This window comes from Orbicella faveolata, unplaced genomic scaffold (assembly GCF_042242905.1).
Source record: "Orbicella faveolata isolate gen_17 unplaced genomic scaffold, um_ofav_v1 contig_2, whole genome shotgun sequence".
Lineage (NCBI taxonomy): Eukaryota > Metazoa > Cnidaria > Anthozoa > Scleractinia > Merulinidae > Orbicella > Orbicella faveolata.
The window spans coordinates 19003279-19025323 of NW_028301547.1; the positions used below are offsets into that span (position 1 = coordinate 19003279).

At 38.8% G+C, this 22045-nt stretch overlaps 1 protein-coding gene, 1 long non-coding RNA gene and 1 pseudogene across 4 annotated transcripts; 2 read left to right on the plus strand and 1 right to left on the minus strand.

Annotated features, from left to right (window-relative positions):
- Nucleotides 1-992: 992 nt before the first annotated feature.
- On the minus strand, nt 993-5826 carry LOC110058980 (cytochrome P450 3A24-like). The gene is made up of 2 exons (XM_020765647.2): nt 4959-5826; nt 993-3680 (listed from the first exon to the last, which is right to left on the minus strand). Exons 1-2 carry the CDS (start codon nt 5473-5475, stop codon nt 2701-2703), a joined length of 1497 nt encoding a protein of 498 aa, XP_020621306.2. The 5' UTR covers nt 5476-5826; the 3' UTR covers nt 993-2700.
- Nucleotides 5827-7244: 1418 nt separating this feature from the next.
- Nucleotides 7245-18113, plus strand: LOC110058970 (uncharacterized). 3 transcript variants are annotated; one of them, XR_016207360.1, is made up of 6 exons: nt 7245-7309; nt 9401-9481; nt 13708-13780; nt 14262-14328; nt 14942-15021; nt 17252-18113. It is a non-coding gene; the product is annotated as an uncharacterized LOC110058970 (long non-coding RNA). The 3 variants fall into 3 exon arrangements; XR_016207361.1 differs by having other exon boundaries at nt 14279-14328; XR_016207362.1 differs by having other exon boundaries at nt 9401-9477; nt 14279-14328.
- On the plus strand, nt 9497-12559 carry LOC149112301 (uncharacterized; annotated as a pseudogene).
- Nucleotides 18114-22045: the final 3932 nt, after the last annotated feature.

Sequence of the window (22045 nt, forward strand, 5' to 3'; positions counted from 1 at the left end):
GAAGTCTATGGACATAGATAATAATTTTTTCAACAAAATTTCGCGAAAAAGAGTCTTTCTCAAAATGCGTCATGAGAATAAAAGGAAGAATATTTAGTGGCAATCAAGTGCGCAGCAGGTGAACTTTGTGAAGGACATCTTGCCGGTCGATTTTCGATTCACTGAGAACTAGAGCACGCTAGCCAAACCAGTCATTATCGAGAATTTTGATTACGCTTTAAAGAAGATCTTAATCACGACAGAAACAGAATAAATTAAGACGCCTCCTGCCATGATTTTCAGGTTAACTTGACAATCGAGGGGATCGCAAAAATTAATTTTATGTACTAATGGCTGATAAACCTGCAAACATCTTAAACCTGCACAAAGCACATCTACACGGTGGTTTCCAGTGTTTTCCGTTGTTCACAAGCTTTGCAAGCTTTGTTATGTTCGTTGCGTATTCTCGAGCTCTCGAGGATATAGAGGAAGAAATTGTAATGTTAACGAAACCATTCTCATCCCCAGGGCTATACCTGTTATAAAAACTACACGTCGTTACTGAGCTTCTGAAAATGTGTCTGGATTTATGAAAACAGTATTAAAATAATCGCGCCCTGTTCAAACGTTGACACTAGAGGAATAAAAAGGAATGAAAGTCTTTTTTTCTTTTCCTCCACTCTCTTATCTTCCTTTTCTTGCTCTTCTCTCCATTAGACAAGAAATATAAGTGATAGAAACCGACATTTCGGCGCATCTTGCGCCATTATCAAGGTTACATAATTAAAGATAAAAAGCGTTTGTGAAGAGGCTAAGTTGAAGCGAATTTGCATAATTCTTGTCTCATGTATTTCCAAATCGTTTCTTCTCCATTATTTATTTTATTCATTTTTTTTTTTTTTTTTGGTCATCGCTTGGAGTTATTTTAAAGTCTTTAGGAGTCGAGAAATCAAAGTGCATATGGGTGATTTGGTGCAAAGTACTGACACGGTTTTCATAAACCCAGTCATATATATACTATAATCTTTAATCTTTAATCATTGTTTAGACCCGGTAAAAATTCATCACTGATTACAACATAGTCGGTAACATGATCGTGGGAAAGTATGGGTCAGCCAACTCACAACTGACAACATCAACAGGGATAGGTGAATAGAAATTCCACAAGTGCGCATGTCCATGATCAAGAAACACAACAACAAGAGAGCGGTGCGACAGCGGAGCACCGAGAGAACGACTGTATTCACACAAACAGTGAGAATCGAAATGCGCCAATCACCGCTGTTGAAAACCAACCAATCGTTGCGGAGCAACGTGATTTATAGGTGACGTCGACCTTATCGCCTGATGAAGATCAGCAGTATGCAGTAGAAACGTCGCGATCAACATTACAAGTGACCACATCGTAAGACAAATACTCTATTATGATTAGAAAATTACTGTTTAGAAGCCTTTCTTGCTTTTCTTACAAGCGAATTCTCTATAGTGAAGGACGAATGCAAATTGAAAATCAGCATTTTAATACAGTGTAAGTTATTGTTCTTGCTGTGAATTATACTATATGTATGTATCTAACAAGTGGAGAGAAGCCCTGACCAAACACCTCAAATCAGGGGAGGAGAAGCTGACACAAGCCGCCACAAAGAGGCGAGTCCGCAGAAAACAAAGCGACAGCCTCGACAGACCAGAGACAGAACACAAATGCAGCCTCTGCAACAGAGACTGTCACTCCGCATCGGCCTCTACAGCCAGACACCGGTGCTCCAGCCAAGAAGACAACTAGGATGCTACCCATGGTCAACCCTGACCGACGGAGGCCTACTACTAACAATTAGATTCTGAGCTCGAAATTTCTATCGCGTGATGTCTCGCGGCAGGGGTGGTTGACGAGGGCGCAGCTCGAGTCAACTATCACGCGTAGAAATTCGACAGCGTCTAACTAATGTTTTTTATAGTATAAATCTACTAGTCGTTCTAAACTTTATTTAAAATCTAAATAAGAGCACGGCATTCGTGATAGATCGCTAGCAGATGTTTACTAATATAACTTAGGTGGGTGAGTGAATGGAATTCTGTAAACATACAAAGAAAGCTATATGTGAGTTTGTTTTTGTTTTAGTTTTTCTCCTCGTCCTAATTCCAATGGTTGTTAATAGCGTGTATGATAGGTATGAAAGTTAGGACCTCTGTAAAATACACGAAATTTTGTAAATCCAGGGAAACTAATTGCAACCCGTTTTGTAATCTGGTTTTGTCCGAATAAAATTGTTGCCAAAATATTGATAACGAAATTAAGAGCAAAATATAGAAGAAGCCTTTTAGGAGAGCTTCAAAGGGATCTTGAGTGCGAATATATGCAAATGTATACAAAGCTTGAAACTGGAGAGGAAAACAGCACTCTGTCCATATACCGGTTCATTGCAAAAGAAGATGAAGGGTGACAGAATTATTAATAATCCCTCATATAGATCTTATTCCTAAGCTAATCCCTCTTATCTCTAATTAGACCACTACCGACCAAACAAATTCTTGGAGGATCTGAAAATAGACATTCCTGTGACACGAATTTCACTCACGCATTTTCATCCTCCAAGAAAACATCGTGGTAGTATCCACGGGAGAACTGGGTACTATATCTGAAAATAGCTTGAGGCATGGAGGATTAAGTGTGTCACTCTTCATCTTCTCTTGGTCAATGTTATACCCCCCGGAACTGAAATTTTACCGAGCCACTATTTCCAAGGAGATAGGATCACGCGGCTGCATGATCAAAACAGACCGAAAGTTCAACTGGGCCACTGTGTCATCAGCTGTCTGGAACTTTACTTTTGACAGAACCCTGAACATGGCAGTCTTCATCTCCAGCAGAGCAAATCGAAATCCGATGCATTGTCGAGGACCCATGCCGAACGGCATGTAAGAGTAGGCTTCCTGGCCTTCCCTGTTCTTGGCGGAGAATCTATCAGGATCAAACTTCTCGGGGTCTGGCCACAACAGTGGATCACGATGGAGAACATACGGCGGCATAAAGACATCAACACCTGCTGGAATACTTAAGCCGTTTACTATACACGCCTCATTGCATCTCCGGTGGATTAAGAACCCTGGGGTATAAAGCCGTAAGACTTCACTTAAAACCCGGTCGAGATAATCCAGACTGTTGACAAAGTCGTAGAGAGGAATGTCACCGCGGTTTTCAACGGCCTCGTCGAGTTCCTCGAGCAGCTTTTCCTGCACGTCAGGGTGTTTGGCAAGAAGATATGCCATGAAAGACAGTGTGCTTCCCGTAGTTTCGAAACCTGCCACCATGAAGATGACAGACTGCGCTAGTACTTCGTCGTCTGTGAGTCTCTTGCCATCAGCCCCAGTCTCCTGCCGTTGCGCCTCTAGCATTAGCTGCAACAGGTCCCTTCGGCTGGGGACTTCCTGCGTCTTCCTAACATCGTAGATGGCTCGAGCTAGCCCCAGGAAGTAATCCGTGTGATTTAAGGGGCTTATGTTGAACTTCTTGCTGAGGTAGTCGGAGAAAGGAAACATGGAAAAGCCTCGTACCCACAGAGGAGTCCTGAACACGGTTTTAGCCTTGTTCACCATTTCAGGACCTGCGTCGGTTTGGATGTTAGCCTGGATGCCGAACGCTGCTGAGATGATCACATCCAAAGCAAACAAACTAAACAGCTCATTCACGTCGATACTCTTGCCTGTAGGGGACATGAATGAGAAACTCAATATTTTCTGTCCACACTAGTTAAATATGTTTTTTCGTAAAACACGTTTAACAGAAGGGCTGGATCTGGTTTAACTCATGACAGCTGAGAACTGAGCAAACATTTAACTGATACATAAATTTAACTGAGATTTCCCACCCCCAACCTAGTTCCCAGGGCCTTGTCCCACCCCCATCCAGACCCTCAATCGTCGAAGTAAGGTTTATGTGGCGTAGCCTAGTCATAAAAGGGAACAGGGGGAAGTAAAGATGGGATTGTTGTAGCCAATGACTGATGCAACACATTATACAATGTGAAAAGGTGCTCAGTCCCACTTTTTCGATAACTGATACGGTGGGTGAAAGGTTTCGGGTACAATAATTACCTTGACGTCTTATTTGTTTGAAGTCACGATAAGTACTTGCAGCTGTCGCTTGACTCCACCGAGGCAATCAACGAGAGGCCGAAAATGACCTTTCGGCGGAGACAAGTCGCAGGCTTCGATAAACAGTACCTTGCATTCATTTCACAATAATGATATTGAAACAACTGGACATTTTTCCGCCCTGTTTCAGCTGTGTACATGCGCTCATCGATTTTTTCGACCAATTTCGAGGTTTTTTTTTTTTTTTTTGACCGCACTTGTTCGGTAAAGATGGCTGGATATTGGTCTTGATTGTTTTTTGCGAGTTTATGGACCTCGACTCTGTCTCGGTCTATTGAAAAACACGCAAAAAAGAACTTGGCAAATATCCAGCTATCGTAACCTCAGGCTTGGCCAATAACACATATGTAAATAAAGTAAACGGAATTGTTAACTTAGTGCATGTTATTACGAGTTCGCTTTGTCTGAAAGACTATGAATTACCGTACAAACGTTATTTAACCATCCGAAAGTAACGGCTGCCCGAAAGTAGCGGCCCTTTTTCCCTGCTAAATTTGAAAGTAATGGAGCCCGTTACTTTCGGAATTCTACGGTATTCGTATATTTCTTCTCAATCGAAACTAAAACTAAGGAGAAAACGGAGAACTAAAATCGTCAAAATCTATGTTAATGAAGATCAGATATCCAAACACCGTCACGGTCATAATCCTTACTTTAAACTTGATGAATTATTAACGATTTTGAGAATTGTAACGAAAAAGCGTTCATACCAGGTTGTAGAAGACCCCAAGCAACAGATCAGATTACAGCAATTGTGTTAGTGTAGAATTCTACAAATTAGAGAACTGCAGTGTTTAGTGATATAGAGGCACTGCTGGTATACTCACCTGTTTTTGCGGCGGCCAGTTTTAGTTTTCCAGCTAAAATCTCTGCGGCTTCATCCATCAGTGGTATGACGTCTTTAAGCTTCATCGCGCTAAAAGTTGGCGACAGAGTCGTGCGAATTTTCTTCCACTGCTCATCTTTAGCAATGAATAAGAACGAATTGATCGGCGGATTTACTTCGGGAAACCATCTGTTCTGGAACTTGTGAAACTCTTTAATGGTAATTTGCTTGATCATCTCCGGATCAGTGACTACCACAGTGGGTCTTCGGCCGAAGCCCATCTTGAACACACGACCGTATCTCTTGGAGTACTCCCATAACATATTATGCATTCCCCCGTATCTGATGATGTCGGGCAGGTTTCCAACGTAAGGCCATGGACGAGGCCCGGGGATCGGAAGATTTTTGAGAACAGAGAAGCTAGCCACTCCTCGCCAGTAGATCAACAGCAGAACACAGGCTAGACATGACGTCCAAAAAATCGTGTCTTGCATTTCTTTCAGAATCCACAAGGGCATATTATCCACATAAATAGCTTTAAAGCCACTCTCACTGCTAAAAAGCGATAAATCGTTGATCGTGTCAGAGATGCTGTGCTCGAGGATCTGGTAGTGTTGTTCGTGACAAGGAATTTCAATATTGTGTTTCAGTAATTAAGATATCTTAGTTTTCTTTGTTTTCTATGACGTACGTCCAGTTCAAGTAAATTCTTTTGGACATGTAAGCATCTGGGCGGTCACATTGACATTGCCGTATTGGCATAGAAATGCAAATTGAGCGTTGTAATTCATGCGAAGAACGTTCTGATTATAAATGGTGTACATTAAAATGAAGGCCTGGCTTGGCAATGGCCGTCCGCTTCCTGATTTAACCTGATTTATGTTGTTAGGTTTACATTCCAAGGGACACTATCATAAAAATGGCGTCGCTAAGTCAAAGGGCACTCAAAATATTGCAATTTATGACATAAACGGATATCTAAAACTACCATGTACTAATGTACTGAAGACAGCTGATATAGGCCCTTTCATCAGTTGAAAAAGTCGGATAATTTATGTCATGAGAAATTAGTTATGAAAAATCGGCAAAACTACTGACATTTTTTTTTTTGTCAACAATGCACTTGCTATATACTTGCTTGATTATAGTTTTCGCATCATCATTGATCAAGCATGCAGCAAAATCCCTGCGATATAGCAACCCTTCCCCCATCAAAGGTGTCAAGCCTGCATGATTGAAACGGTAGTGAGCCAGACAGAGCCTGGCAGTAAAATGAGAGACCCTGCGAACGAGGCTGAGCCTGAACAGCGCCAGGGAGCGCGGTCCTGAACGAGTCGGGTGATCTCTGTTTTAAAATATACTAATTTATTTATTTGTTTATTCATCTATTTGTTTAGTTATTTTATTTGGAAAACACATGATTTGCCATATTCTACTTACGCAGCCTGCGAAAACAGCCGTCCTTCTCCGCTCCCCGCCCGAGTGGTCACTCGGGCCGGAGCGAAGAAACTACTTACGGGACAATACTTATTTTACTAACCAGATTTGTTACTTTACCCGACGAGACAGAGATTCCCTTCTCTTTCTGCTTGATGAGAGACGAGAGGTGGTTTTAAACCGGTTAAAATTTGTTAAAAACCAGTATTGTAAGTTTATTGAATTATTCGTCCCAAGTGCTTAAGAGCAGAGGTTCCCTCTCGTCTCTTACCCGAGCAGAAGCTGAGAAGGGAATCTCTGTCTCGCATGGCAGGGTTTTCTCATACTGCTAACAATGCAATAGTCGTTTGATCGCAGTTGTAATCAGCATGACCTTAAGTCGTTCTTTGGTCTGCAGCGATTATGCTTTCCCGGGGAGTGGTGTTGGGTTGGGGGGAGGGGGGGCGGGGAAGAGAGTTGCGTTTTGACTGGGGGTAAAATGCAGACTGCAGACTACAGACATGTTAATTAAGCATATATCGCGTTATTTCCATGATGTGTCAACCGTAAACGGGGTTATTCAGGCTAATCGCAGTGAAAGTCTGCACCTGGTTAGCCTGAATATCACGCCGGTTATACTGAACATCACTCAGGTTAGCCTGAATAACGCTCCGGTTAGCCTGTTTACGGTTAGCTCTCAATGATGGAAATGGTAACACGATTCAGTTAAGGAGTGTTCTGTCTGCAGTCTGCATTTTACCCCTGGTCCGCAGTCTGCATTTTTTTCCCCCCGGTCCGTAGTCTGCAGTCTCCAGTCCGCAGTCTCCAGTCCGCAGTCTCGTTTTACACTGACTGGTATCCCATCATACACTGAAAGCACAATCTACGATCACGTGTCCAGAAGCAGGCTTTCGAAATATGGCGGGCGTTTGCAAGGTGAGACACTGTAGCGTATTTCTGTTTTTATTTGCTCTTCTGTGGCTTGTTCTTATATGGAGTAACTTCAGAATGCCTGGCCACTTTAAGATCTATTTAGTGACACTTCAGGACTTCAATACTACCGGTACTAAATCACTAGGTTGGCCTTCATAACAAATAGTGTCCGAGAGCAAATAGCTGTGCATATTTTTGAACCCAGTTGGAAGCTAAATTGTGGGGCTTTCATTAACATTTTCGACAGGAGGGAAACTGGTCTCCAAAGGTGGGAAAAACATTTTGAACTGAACTTCTCTATAAGATGGTCAAACCAGGCAGGCAAAATCATCCTCACAGCTGGTCAATTTGCCGGTGCCTGGCCCTTAAGCTAATTCCCCTGAAATAAAACTACCGATAGCTTTTTGTTCAAACTTTGTCCACTGAATATTTATCATATGAGAACTTTAATTATAAAATAAAAAAGGGGGGTGCCCATGCTCGTTAAGGAGCTGTGAGGCATTAAAAATGTCCCATTTTAGCATTATTTAATGCTTGTTACAAGAACCCATTCCAAGTTATTGTAAACTCTTTGTGAGCCCAGACTCATGAAAACACGCCTCAAAGTACAGTCAATACTTGTGTCGGACACAAATAAACTTTTTAACTTTGATTTTGACAGACAGCTGAATCTTTGTTAAAATATTGGAACCAAATTGCTTGACACGGCTACCAAACTGCAAAATAGAAAAGACTACAGTGCAGCTGCTATTTTCCTTATTTATTCAATTTTCAACAATAGAAATCAGATCAGTCTTTTCTCACGCAAAGCTAATGGTTTAGTTGATTAAAATGACTGGAAAAAAATTTGGGGTGCCCGAGCTCGTTAGTGAGCTATAGCCATTTTTCAACTGACAGAACTCAATATCAAGGCAAATCCGCCATGTTTTCAATGTGCGCATGCACAAACGTGTGCTAATGACGCCATAAATTATCCGCAGTAAGGATGCGCAATGCAACTCCCTGTGAATTGTTCATATTATGCACTAGTCAATTGTGGCTCCAACCCCTAAATGCCCAGGAATAGTGGGGGAATTCACACAAGCATCTCTGTAATTTAGAAACTTTCCCCAGGCCCCAGGGACAGATTCAGAAGGAAATTGCCCCTACCCCTTAGCACAACTTTAATACCAAGTTTTTAATATTATGTCGAAAATGCTAAAAGGATGGTTTTGTACAGCCGACCTTAAAAACGTCATTGTAAATAAATCTGATCTATTTCAGGAAAATCGATTGACAAATGTTCGTGTTTGCAACACCAAAAGCGATAAATTAAAAACATGACTTATGAGCTTATTAAAATGAGGCACAACATGCAGGGTATAAATGAGACCTTCAGGGTCAACTGATGAACAATGAACTTATAAAGTCGCTCTAGCCTCACAGCTGAATGCTGAGCTTGTTAAGTCAGCGTCAAATAGAAGACAAAGAGGTTTGCTCAATTCTGAAATTTTGCAACCAGAATATCGGCCATAGTTCCGAACTGAATTCTAAAATTTCAAAACATCCACTTACCAATAGCTACGTGCGAAAGCTGGCGAAACATTTCATTAATCCCAACATCAACAGGGCCATCAACAATGTTCAAGTCAATGTTTCCTTCTTTCGCAGGCAAACTAACCATGTGATCAAACCTCTGAAACAAAAACACAACCCTCACCCCTGGGAGAAGGTGAAGCCTTAAATTTCTGGTATTCCTCCAGGGGCTGGTGGAAGAAATCAACGTAAAATCTCCATATTTCCCCCATTATTGCTCCGTAAAATCCCCGCTATCTGCGGGAGCTTGGGGGTCGGGGTTACAATTGACTAGTGCATTATTCTTTTAATCAGATTCTTACAAATCCCTGAATGCAGGCCCAGTTTTATCCCTGTATTATATTGATATTATTACATGTATATGGCCAGCTCCCTGAGCAGGCGAGATTAAGCCCAGCAGGCAAGATAACGCACTGTGTTCCACAAGAAAAAATTGTTCTTTATCCCATATAATATTTCCTATATTGACTGAGCTTGTTTGAGAGTCACCTCATACATATGAATTGTTCATTCCCACAGAATGAAACACATCAAACTGAAGTGAACATACATTTTTAAGACAGGACATGATGATATCAACATGGAAACTATGATTGGTGGGTAAGTGATAACAGTAGCTATTAAAGCAGAACTATGTTGAATTGTATCTTCAAAGCAAAGTTCACCACATTAAGTAATAGCTTGCTTAAAGGTGGCTCGAAACAGTTTCCAGTACTTTCCAAGACTTAGAGTTTGATGGGTCATTATAATCACTCTATATCAGTTGATGCCAAATCATGGTATCAAAAAACTTCCCAATCATTGGTGAACATGTTGCTGTCAATTTTGTGGCACAATAGGTTACCATAGCAACAATATGACCTGCTAAAAACACCCTTAATTTTAATAATGATTGGGAACTGGTATGATACCATTATTGTAGCATCATTTGTTAAACAGTGGTAGTATTCATTCTTCAAAGTATAGCTGTTAGAAAAGTGCTGGAAATTGTCGCCAGCCTCCTTAAATGATATAGATGGATACCAAAGAGGTGCCCATTATCATACAGGGACCCAATGGACACACAGATACACAAGGGATGAAGGAGTTATTTTCTGAGTGACATGCTTTCTTTTTTTGTTGTTGAACTGCAATGTACTGAATAAAGATGGAGTGCATGTTTCTGTGGGCTTGCTCATTAAGTTATTGGTCCATATGCAATTAAACATTTTATTTTTTAAAGCAAGAAAAATAACCCTACATGACATTTCGACGTCTTCATGTTATCATTGTCAAATGAATAAATTAAAAATAACTGCAAGGCATATTTATAGAAACCTGACAAAATTCTGACCCATTAGCCAGCAAAGGCCAACCGTAAGAGGAAGACCACCAAAATATTATCATCTGCTTCCTGGTGAAAGAAAAATATCTTGATTCAGTTGTGTGGAGAATTCTGCCTAAAAATGTGGCAGACTCCATCTGTCAGAAGGGATCTTGCCTGGCCCACTTACATGGCCTTCCAAAAACGCACAAAACAACTCTTGCAATGCAGCCAATTCTCTCAGCATCTGGAACTAACTGTACAATAATATTATGCTCTTGCAAAGAGGTAAGAGGAAAAGCTGAAACCCTTGTCAACTAAGGAGTACAGAACCTCTGATGTTTTCCAATTTCACAATAAAGTTGACAGTTACTTGTGATGATACATTGTTCGTGGCTAGTCTTACGCAGCACTTTCATTTCATCCCGGCCAAGGGACTCTTCCCTTTATTGTCTTCTCTTTATTGTCAATCTTCACTTGGAAATCTGTGTGGTCAGGAATCCTTAAGCGATATAAGGCAAGATTGCTGTCATCATTTTGTTAGCGCATGGGGCTTTGGGCAAGATGCCCAATGTGTTTGCCAAGCAGAAAGGTCTCTAAAGAGTCCCTTGGCCAGGACAAAACAAAAGTGCTGTGTAAGACTAGCCACGAACAATTTATTTATTTATCACAAGTAACTGTTGACTTTACTGTCAATTTTCACTCATGAATCTGTGCGGTCATGAATCCTTATGTGATATAAGGCGAGATTGCTTTCATCATTTTGTTAGTGAACAGTACTTTGGGTGTACGAACAGGTTATGGGGTTGCAATGGGATCACCATCAGGTCCACTTATGGCAGTAGTAGTAACAATCTTTTATTAGGAAGCTCCATCACTAAAAGTGGTTTACATAGAGGTCCTAATACTAGATATATACTATATAATGATACAATTAAAATCTATAAATTAGAGCTAAAACCGGAATAAATAAATATTTACAACATATACACTACAGAGATTAAAAAATAATAATAATAAAAATAAAATAAAATAAAAAATAAAAAAAATTAATTATAAAAAGCAGAAAAAAGACACTTCTTAAAAATTGGCAAACTTGCTGAGTTTCTTACAGTTCTCTCTAACTCATTGAAGTCTTTGAAACAGTGGTACCGTGAACGTTGTTTTCCCCAATTGTATTGGAATTTGGGGAGCTTTATAGTATCTTTATTGCGAGTATTGTAGGAGTGCATATCACTCTTTCTCACAATGTCCAAGGATTGATTAAGTTGGCCATTAGTACACTTGTATGCATATATACATCGATGACATTTCCTACGTTCTTCGAGCATCATGTGGCATCATGTGTTCAGTTGAAGAGAAACTAGCACATGAGAACAAGCTTCCGAGTTTCTACAAGAGATATGTGGATGACAAGCTGGCTCTGGTACACGATCTCTTGGACGCCACCGATTTAATGACAAGTCTTGATGAAGTCCCCCCCCCCCCCCCCCTCTCCATTCAATTTACAATGGAAGTAGCAACCAATGATCGATTACCATTCATTGGGGTGGAAATCATCTGAATCGATGGCAAAAACAAATAAAGGGCTCCTGCACTACCAAAGCCATGTTGATTGCTGGTACAAAGCCACTGTCACTGTTAGACCATGCAAAATGCTTGTCGTCTACACAAGACTTTTTTTTGCAAGAACTTAAGAACTTAAAAGGGATATTTTTACGATTAAAATATCCAGAGAAGCTCACAGACACAGTTATCAAATGCCTCCAGCATCCTACAGACCCAGTTCAAACACCATCTGACATCCCCCTTTGGATTACATTGCCAGTTAAAGATCAGAAATCAGCTGATGTGGTTTGCAGACAACTTGGTGACCTTGGAATGAAAATTAATCAACTACAGCCAGTGTTCACAAGCAAAAAGATGGCTGAACATCTGAGAGTCAGGGAAGAAAAGCCTCCCCTGATAAACATAAGCAAAGTGTAGTATACAAATTCACATGTGATTTGTGCAATACAAATCATATTGGATACACTTGCCACCACCTCCATCAATGCGTAGAAGAACATTCTGTGATCAGAAAACATTTCATGGACAAGCATGGCCTATCACCCAATGACTTAATTAAGAACTAATTCTTAAAGAAATACTTTGGCAAACTCAAATGTTTGATCTTTGATATACTTTGGGATTAAGAACAAAAGACTGAAACTGAACGTGCAAGCGGATTCCAATCGCTCAAAACTTTTTACTTGAATGTCACCTTAACTAATTATTTGCTTCCTCACATCTTAATTTCTATTAAATATGGCTTGCAGTTATTTTTAATTTATTCATTTGACAATGATGACACAAAGTCATCAAAATGTCATGTTGCATCATTTTCATTAATTTTCGTCATCAGACTCTTCAAATTCTAGGTCTAGTGATTTTTACCCTTGTTAACCTGTTTAAATTGCCTGTAATATAAAAGGGCTGTCAAAATTAAAACTAGGAATCTAATCCTTATTAGTTCATGTTCATTTCTACCTAATGGTTAGAAAACAGTTTGCCTTATTGGGTAGTTTTTCAGAAGGAAAAATTGACACTTGGTTGCTTTTGGGAAGTCCAACTGTATTTCAGGGTAGGGTGTACAAAAATTCCTTAAAACTGCAATGCCTGGCATACCTTTGTTGATGAGTGTTCTTTTGAGGGAGGAGGAACACAGTAATCTACCATTAAGCACACTTGAGCGGTTGAGCCAATGGCTAGGGTCTCTGCATTTTGTTTTAGGACAAGACACTATACTCTCACACTATTTCTTTCCACCTAGGTGTACAAAAGGGTCCTGGGTGCTAACTGTGCAAATGACTTGCATCCCATCCCATCATTGTCAAACCTCCCCCCTGTAGGGTGGAAACTCTTAAAAATCTGATGACTTTCGTTTAATTGTGTAGTTCTGTGAAACAGACTGACTGGTGTAGAATTACTCAAATTGTATCACTTAATGTGACAGTCAAGAAGAACATAACACTGCTGTTCTAAACAAAATTTCTTATCATGCTTCAATGTAATCTAGAAATGCATGAACAAATTTGACTGCCTTGTTAATGAAATGCTGTGTATTCAAGATCTTAAACCAGCACTGAATGTACAGTCTGATTCTCTTCATGCTTAAGTATTCATGTAACTAGCTTGGCACTCTTTATGCAAATTTGCTTCAACTTATCCTCATCACAAACCGCTTTTTATCATTTATTATGTAACCTTGATAATGGCGCAAGATGCACCACAATGTTGGTTTTTATCACTTATATTTCTTGTCTCATGTATTTCCAAATCGTTTCTTATAAGAATGTGACAGTCGTTGGGCGGCGTAGATCATTTGACCCAATGCAGACTTTACCTTAGCTTCTTAGTCCAACCTCACCCTAGTAGGGTTAAAACTTTGAAAATCTGATGACTTATTTTTAATTGTGTATTTTGTGAAACATGAGAGATCAAGGCTGTTATAAAGGTTAAGATAGTTCCCATTTCTTACTAGATACAAACCAGAAAGGTGTGTGCTGAGATTATGTGGAGAAAGATTCATATTGAGGCAATGGATTCTACATCTGGTGAGTCTTTGTGTTTCTTTGTGTCTGGCTGGAGAGGTTATCAGTTACTTGATGTTACCTGAGCTACATGTAGGAATAATGGCACACAGTGCATGCAGAAAATTACAGCAAATAGAGATGTTATTGTTTCACAGTTCAGCTATTGCATTGTATTATGTCTTGGACATGGCATGTTTCTCTAACAGTGCCTCCCTCCACCCATATATACAAGTGGATACTGGGTGAATTTCAGACTGGGGCTAACCCTGCAACAGACTGGCATCCCATTTTTAAAAGTGGGGTGAGGTGGCGGGGGGGGGGGGGGGGGGGTGGAAGGGGAGTAGAAAGATGCTTTATCAATTGATGCTACAGAAACTGGGATCACTTGGCCTGGTGAAGACTTTACCTTCCCTAATCATCATTGAAACTGCCCCTAATAGGGTTAAACTGTAACAATTTGATGGCCTATTTTTAATTGTGTGTACATTGTAAAACTTAACAGGTTCTTACTACACTTAGGTACAAAACAGAGATGCAAAGAAACAGTGAGACATTGGATCCCATAGTAGGTCAGTCACAATTTTATTTATGTTTGGTATCATGTTCTAGGAATAATTTTGTACAAGCCAGGCAGAAAATTAAAACGAACCGTTGTTATGTGGCCGTACAGCTTAGCTCTCCGGGGGTAGGGTGTACGTCAGTGTCTGGGGTACTGTTGTTGAGGAGTATTGTTTTCTGGGAGGAGGGACACAGTGGTCTAATGGACAGTATACTGGACTGCACATCAAGCAGTCTAGGTTTGAGCCAATGGTTAGGGTCTCTGTGTTGTGGTCTTAGACAAGACACTTTGCTCTCACCCTACCTATCTCCATCTAGGTGAACAAATGGGTACTGCAGGGTAAATTTACTACTGGGTGCTAATCCTGTGACAGACTAGCATCCCCTCCAGGACCATCCAGGTGGAATAGAAATACACCTTGTCACTTAATGCAGCAGAGACCTCCTGGATAAGCTGTGGTGGTTTGGGCCTGATGCAGACTTAACCTTACCTTCATTGTTGAAACTTGCCCATGTAGGGTTGAAATGGAAAAAAATCTGATGGTTTATTTTGAGTTATGTAGTTTTTGAAATTAAGAGATGCAAGATGTCATAAAGGTTAAAACATTTCCTGATTCTCTCTAGATACAAAACAGAGAACAGACCAGTAAAGCCAAGACTTGAGAGGAAAAGAATCAAATTTGAGACACTGGATGCCTTATAAGGTGAGTCACAATTTTCTATTAAGAGGAAGGGTGCATGATGGTGCATGTGCTAGGAACAATAGTGTACACAATTCATGCAGTCAAAGAATTGAAACGATAGAGATTGTTTCAATCTTCAGATATTTCGAGAAACCATTGTTATATGGCTAGCTGGATACCCTGACCCTTCAGGGTTAGGTTACACAAACACGAAACATTACTTAAGAATACAATGCTCGAGGTTATAACGTTTTTATGAATATTTAAATTGTGAAATGATGGGCCTAATTGGATCAACGACCATTTGTTTTCCAGTTCACATATCAATGCTTTGTTAGCCATTAAAGTCTCATGAGTGACCAGCCAAAAATTTCTCCTGACAGTCTAAACCATAATCATGAAGGAACACTGAAGAGCATTTAAAGAGTTACAATGTATCTCAAAAAGGAATTGTCTAAGTAACTCAAAACCAGTAAGGAGAATTTGTTTCTTTACTAAGGACTGAATAAGGACTCAGCAATGAGAAGAAAGTTTGCGAACTGGAGGATATTGTCTTGATGTATCACCAAATTCTCAGAACAAACCCTGATAGAAATTTGCAGCAAAGAACACCAGACAGCCTGGAAATTTAGACGTGAAGTGCTTGATGAAAATGATCATTTTCTTTATTCTTTCAAGAATGCCAAAGTGCCATTTTATTTTGATATAGAAAGTACATGAAAGTACTGCATAGATTCAATTTGAGAGGGCAAACAAGGGATCGTATCCATACATGTAGATTTTAAAGCTACAACCACCTTGTAGAGCGTAGTCAAAATGCACGTGAAACAACGTTCTTCAAATTTTGCCTTCACTACACAACCGAACACACTCAAAGGTTGAGGCATGGGCTCGTTGGTCAGCCAGGCCCAAGATGTGTTTTATTTGCGACAATAAGCTTACAACATAGTGGATAAGAGATACATCAAGTAACGTCCTACATGCGCCAAAGCCGGACACGTAAACCCCAAAAACCTCTTGTTAGGAAAAATAGGGACCGTGTACCCCCGACCAAATGCAGTGGCGCCACCTTTGGGGTTTTAAGGTTGACCTATAACTGACAACAGAATGACAAAACAAATGATATGACGCTAATTACACAATAAAAATAAACCTTATGGGAACGTGCTAGTGGCAAGGCTGACCGTAGAATGTCACAAGTTTCTCAACCGTCTCTTTTTACAAACGTACTACCCATGAGCCTTCGCGTACTACTCTCCCACCCAGTTCTCTGTTCCGTGTCGGCAAAATATTAATTTATGTCAATACCGATTATCACAAATTACATTTCTTGGTTACCAAAGTCAGTCTCATCATATGCTAAAACTTTTATAGTGGGAGAGAAATGCTTCATAACTGCGTTCAAATCACGGAGTTATTTATTTATTTTATGCCATGACACTTCCGGATTTTTGTCGTTGTGTGAGTTTCCCTCTGAGATTTCAGGTACCATTGGGAAAATGTTCTTGAAGTAGCTGTCAAAGCAAAAGTCGTTTTCAGTCGTAGTTTCATTAAAGCCGTCTTGTCAAAACTAGCTGTACATGTAGCTGCCAGGTTGTCTGATAAAAGGTGAACAAGAGAAAACCGTAATTACCTGTAAATTACGGTAAAATCTATTATAATTTGCTAATTGTCTTGCACCTGCCTCTAAGAAAACGGTTTTTGCTTGTTTGCATTAGTATTGTATCTGAACAACAGCTCTTTCTCTTGTTGTGCGGATGTGCAAATATGTATTTGGTCAAAATCAGAGAGCTTTTCAGTTTAAAAAATTTCACGAGTTATTCAAAGATTGGCGACTATAAACCACGCATAAATTCATCCCCAGGAAGAAAATGCAAAGACTGCCAGTTTAGCGAGAACATTTCCGCCGTAATCATTTTTGCCGTGAATTTTTTAATGTGCTGTTTTACCTGTGAACTTTTCGCCAGCAAGTTGGAAATCAAAGTTTATTTTAGGGTGCTATATTTTAGCCGGTGCTGTATATTTCTTGCCCGGTATTTCTTGTTGCTGCTTGTTCGCGTCTTACGTCAACAACTACGTCTTAACATCATTATTGGAACTCCGTGGATGATAATGATATAACCAAACGATAAGCGCATTTCTGATGAGAGAATTAACTTGTAAACGTAAATTGAGTTTACACTGTATGTATATTTTGTTCTTTGGGTTTCAGTATACCCATTGTTAATTGGACGTTTTATTTATCTTTCAGGCTTTCGTCTAGTCAAGTGTACAGCGACATTAGTATGGAGAAGGAAGCAAAGGAAAGCAAAGAACTTCGTTTGGACGTTTCTTCAGTGGTCACGTTTTTAAAGTAAGGTAGATTTACAAGACAGAGTTCATCTCGATTAAGTTTCTTGCGGAAGGTTGTTAGGGCGGAGCTCGTATCAGTGATTTGACAGCACAAAACTTAAAAGAGTTGAAAGAAAGATTGCAATCATTGTCAAATTGTCTCGTACCTTGCTAGTTTTAGAAGAAGCCGTGAATTGTATTTCAAGTTTTTAGCTTTAGAATTAGTTTAATAGTTTATGCAACTCGGATTTTCATCCTGGAAGTCTCGTTATTAAACTTGTTGAAATTACTGTCTAATTGTCTAGTATCTATTTCAAAAATTTACGAAAATCTCTCTAGTTTTCGAGGACTCATTGCATTGATTAAAAGGTTGCGCTTTTAAAAGGGCCGAGAAAAAATCGAAATAAAAACAACAAAAACTAAGTCCTCTAGTGGAAATATTGTCCTTAGAGAAAAAAGTCTGCAATTTTTAATGGTGTCTGGTTTTGAGCCAAACATATATGGAGTCTATTGGTGTAAAAAAATCTTACACTATGTAGGATTTTTTCCATCAAAAGTCAAAGTATATGCTTGATTTCTGGCTAGAGTCTGTTCAAAAGCGCAGAATTTTTTTTCTTTTCGGCAACCCTACATAGTCAAAAAATAGTAAAAGAGATAGCCTACATTTTGACTAGTTTCCAGGCCCTTTTAAAAGCGCAATCTTTTTATTTTGTTTACTTATTAAAATTGCTTGTAATGAATTTTAAGTGTATTATTGAAAAGCCAATAAAAGTTATATTGAAGACGCGTGTAATTATTGACTTCTATTTTCTTTATTACTTTTTTGTCTTTAATATTGCTTGACAATGCTAAAATAAATGTACACAATAAAAACCACCACTTGTTGTTTTCATTTAATTCAATTGTATTGCCTTGCAAGAAGTAACTAATTAATTAATTGAAATCAGTAAAGTTAATTAAAACGTGTGAAGGAAAATGTTCGCGTTTAAAAACTAAGACTTTTGGCGGGAAAATTTGGAAAAATTTGCACAGCGTTTCCCCTCACAACTTTTTGAGAAAAATTTTCAAGAGGTTACCTACAAAAGTTTTTTATCGCAAAAAATTTATTAAGGCAACAAGTTTAAAAAAATCCCGTCAAAAAACTACTGCACCACCTCGCATATAAAAAGCGATTTTGATATTTCAAAAATTTTTTTTTTTCGTCTAGAAATAAAGTTTTGCCAATTAGTCTTGAACGAACTTCGCAATAGGTTTAGTACGAGGTGATGCAAGAGTTTCTCGAAACATGAAAAAAATGAAATGACAAGCCACAAGTCGTTTTTCAAGGGGACAAAATAAAATTTAATTCCGAAATGGGTTTTAAAATCTCGCAATGTGAGCATGAAATATCGTATTGTAAACTTTCCAAGTTTAATGACATCCAATCGATTTCGATTTTCAAATGTAGCTTGTCATTTCATATTTTTCTCTGTTAGCCGATAGTAAAGATGGTACACTTCGGATCAGTTGCACAGGAGCAAGAAAACATCAATCAAATCCAATCATTGTCCCCCGAAAAATTGCCCAATTTCAATGGTTATAACCCATTTTAAGGTTCAAAATAAGTTAGTTTTCTCTTCCTATGCGACCGTTCGCTCCGTTCTCTTTTCTCTTTTCCCGTGCAGCAACCAAAGTGTAAACACCACAAAATAATCAATATCTGGTTGTACAAAGATGTTTTATTCCTAAAATAACGCAATACCTCTACGTCAGGTTTGGTACGTGTTATGAACTTGTGAAGTGAAACAATGTCGGAATAATCCACCGTGAAAATTCTAATCTCGTTGAAAAGTTTGGAAAATATTTTATTCTGTTTTGAGCAAAGCTCAGTATCAAAGAAAAATATGTACTTCTTTTGGACGTCTAGAAATTTAAACGTTAGAAATGACAAAGGAAAACAAACATGATTTGCAAAGGCGCCACGAGAACTTTGTATGATGTGACAAGGCACGTTTGCAATACCAATTCATATGCAAATATTATCATCCTTAATGACAAATTTGGTTGCTGGTCTTTCTAGTTTTGGTTAGGGTTGTTACAAAATTGTTGGCAGCCTTTTAAATCTCGGAAAACAATCATTGCAATAGGATGGAGAACCAAATTTGGAGGTCATTGCCAGACAATTGTTTAAAAACTGAAGATGGCAGAATCGAATTTGATTTGCAAATGTTCAAGCATTTACAGAAACAGGTTTTATGTTTTCAGTTGTTTGCGATCCTGAAATCGTTTGTATACTTTAGAGCTGAAAATATTAATTCTCCTTAACGATTGCCTATACTTGTTCTTAACTGTAGTTCTGAGAATTTGGTAGCACATCAAGATAATCTCCCAGTCGATGATTTTGTTTATCATTTTTGCTATACTTCTCTGCTTTTTCCTTTATACAGCACCTTGTATGTACCAGATATTGATTTTAGAAGCCTAAACTTTTAATATCTAGAGGTTAAACAAACGTTGGAACTGTTGTTAAGGTGGCACTTTCAAAAATTGAGTTATGTAGCAATTTATTTTCAAGTAGCTGTGGTACAACAATATTCAAAGAAAGCAATTCACTGCGAAAGACAATTATCTCGGTTATCACGTGGTTTTAGTCAAGATGAATTTCCCTTGAGCCATCCGAATTTCCTCAGGTATTCCCGCAACTTTCGTTAGCGTTGGGAAACCATCGGAAGTCCTCGGAAATCTTCGGGTGATCTCCGGAAATCTAATTATTTTCGGCCATCTTCGGAATACCTTCGGATGGTCGTCGGTAGCCGTTAGGAATCTTCATGTTTCTCATAATTCAATCGACTCTTTTGCCCAGAGTCGAGTAATTTTGTTTTTAAGTGCCTTGCAGATTATTCCATGTGAAGACAATTTATAAATGTTGCAAGATAATTTTGATAGTAGCAAGACAAATTTATTTGTTGCAGAATAATTCCGCTCGTTTCAAATTAATTTTAATACTCCTATTTACCTCCTTTTATATGAAAAAAACACTGAATATAATTTGGAGATTTAAATCGATCCGAAGAGAGTTTAGATTTGGCTATAATTTTTATTACAGAAAGACAATTTTATTTGTTGATGAGTGGATTTCGTTGTCACACTACAGTCCATTTAAATCTCGTTTTTGCTTAAATAAAACACCAAGTATTCCTTTGTTCGTCGATTCCGGGATAAAATGTGCGGGATTTTGGTCACAAAAATTAGATGGTTTTGTCACACACAGTACCACCTTAAAAACTCAACGCTGTTTATCCATTAAACTATAGAGCAGTTTCCCAGAGGCTTTCGACAATAATTTGCAAATAATTTGATACTGTTGTTTGGCACGATTCGAAAACGTAGTAACCTATCCTGAGGAAAAGCCAATGCGTGTTTGGCCAATCAGCTAAAACAATGATGTTTACTCGAGTTCAGTTAAACATCTTTACCGCATTTTTGTTTGATCTTTTGGTTAATATTAACATTTACCTTGGTTTCGCCAAAGCCATTTTTGGAAAACCGCTTTAAAACTATTTTTCCCAAAACCTTTCGACAAAAATGGTGGTGACCGAAGGTGAGCTATTGAAAAATATTGCAGTATCAGTTGTTCGAAACCAATAAATAAATACCACAAGTTTTTCTACTAGAAATTAAAAACAAGACCAATGAAAACCTCGAGAACCAATTCTTACAAAGTAAGCTTCAAATATATTGCCACCATTTTAATCGAAAGTTATGAAATTAGAATTCTTATCTCGTTGTCATCTCCAATGTTGAATAACAATTAACTCCTCGTGAATCTCAAACTCTTCTTTCGTTCGCCGGGCCATGCCAATGAATTCCATCTTCGCCGTTCGGACATTTCCTCTACTTAAAAAGAAGAAAGTAACGAGAAACGTGAGCTTTTTATCGGGACAAATGTATTTCCAGGATACACTATTACTACTAAGGCAATTAAGCAGCGACCAAAGCTCGTGTAAACGGGCTGCACGTGGTAACGGTTTTCAGCTTTCGGGAGCAACAGTGCAGACCGCGGGAAGAACAGAAAATATCAAACAAATTCAGCGCAAGTTGCTTACAAACTCACGCAAAAATTACTTCTTAACCCTTCAGCGACTGAAACATTTCATCTCAGTGATTGCAAAACTAAGACTATATGGTTTATGAACGAAACTGTGTATAGTTCGGCGGCGGGTGAAACTTTAGGGAGGTAGAAATTGTTCCGTTTGGTGAAGAGCAAAAAGATTGAAACGTACACTCACCATTTATGTTTTAATACTTCTATCTCGTCTTGCTTTACCATCTTCGAAGGGAGAACTTGGCCTGATCTGACATCACTAGGAGTATATAAATTCACGTCTTCACACTATCACCAAGTGTTTGGTTTGAGGCAAATTCCTCAAGTAGTCATGAATATTGATTACAAACTGGAACCAATCACTGAGAAAAATGTCGCCGCATATTTTCGCGACTTGGATTTTACTTATTATGCAAAACTATTGTATCACTTGAAAAATATCATCTTTATTTCAGATCTTTGCATTTTTTGGCTTTATTAAAGGAGCTCAGTCACGGTATTTTGAGTTATTTTGGCCACGTATAAAATTACCTTTGAATTGAAGGAAACCTGAAAATAGTCTGTAGTAAGATAGAAAAACACTAAGAGATAATAATGAACCATGAAGGAACAACGATGGTTAAGGATGGA

Bases quoted from the DNA above. Each gene is read 5' to 3' on its own strand.
- LOC110058980 (XM_020765647.2), bottom strand. From the start codon at position 5,475: ATGCCCTTGTGGATTCTGAAAGAAATGCAAGACACGATTTTTTGGACG. The intron at 3,681-4,958 runs GTGAGTATACCA...TGTCCCCTACAG, and splicing joins ACTGGCCGCCGCAAAAACAG to GCAAGAGTATCGACGTGAAT.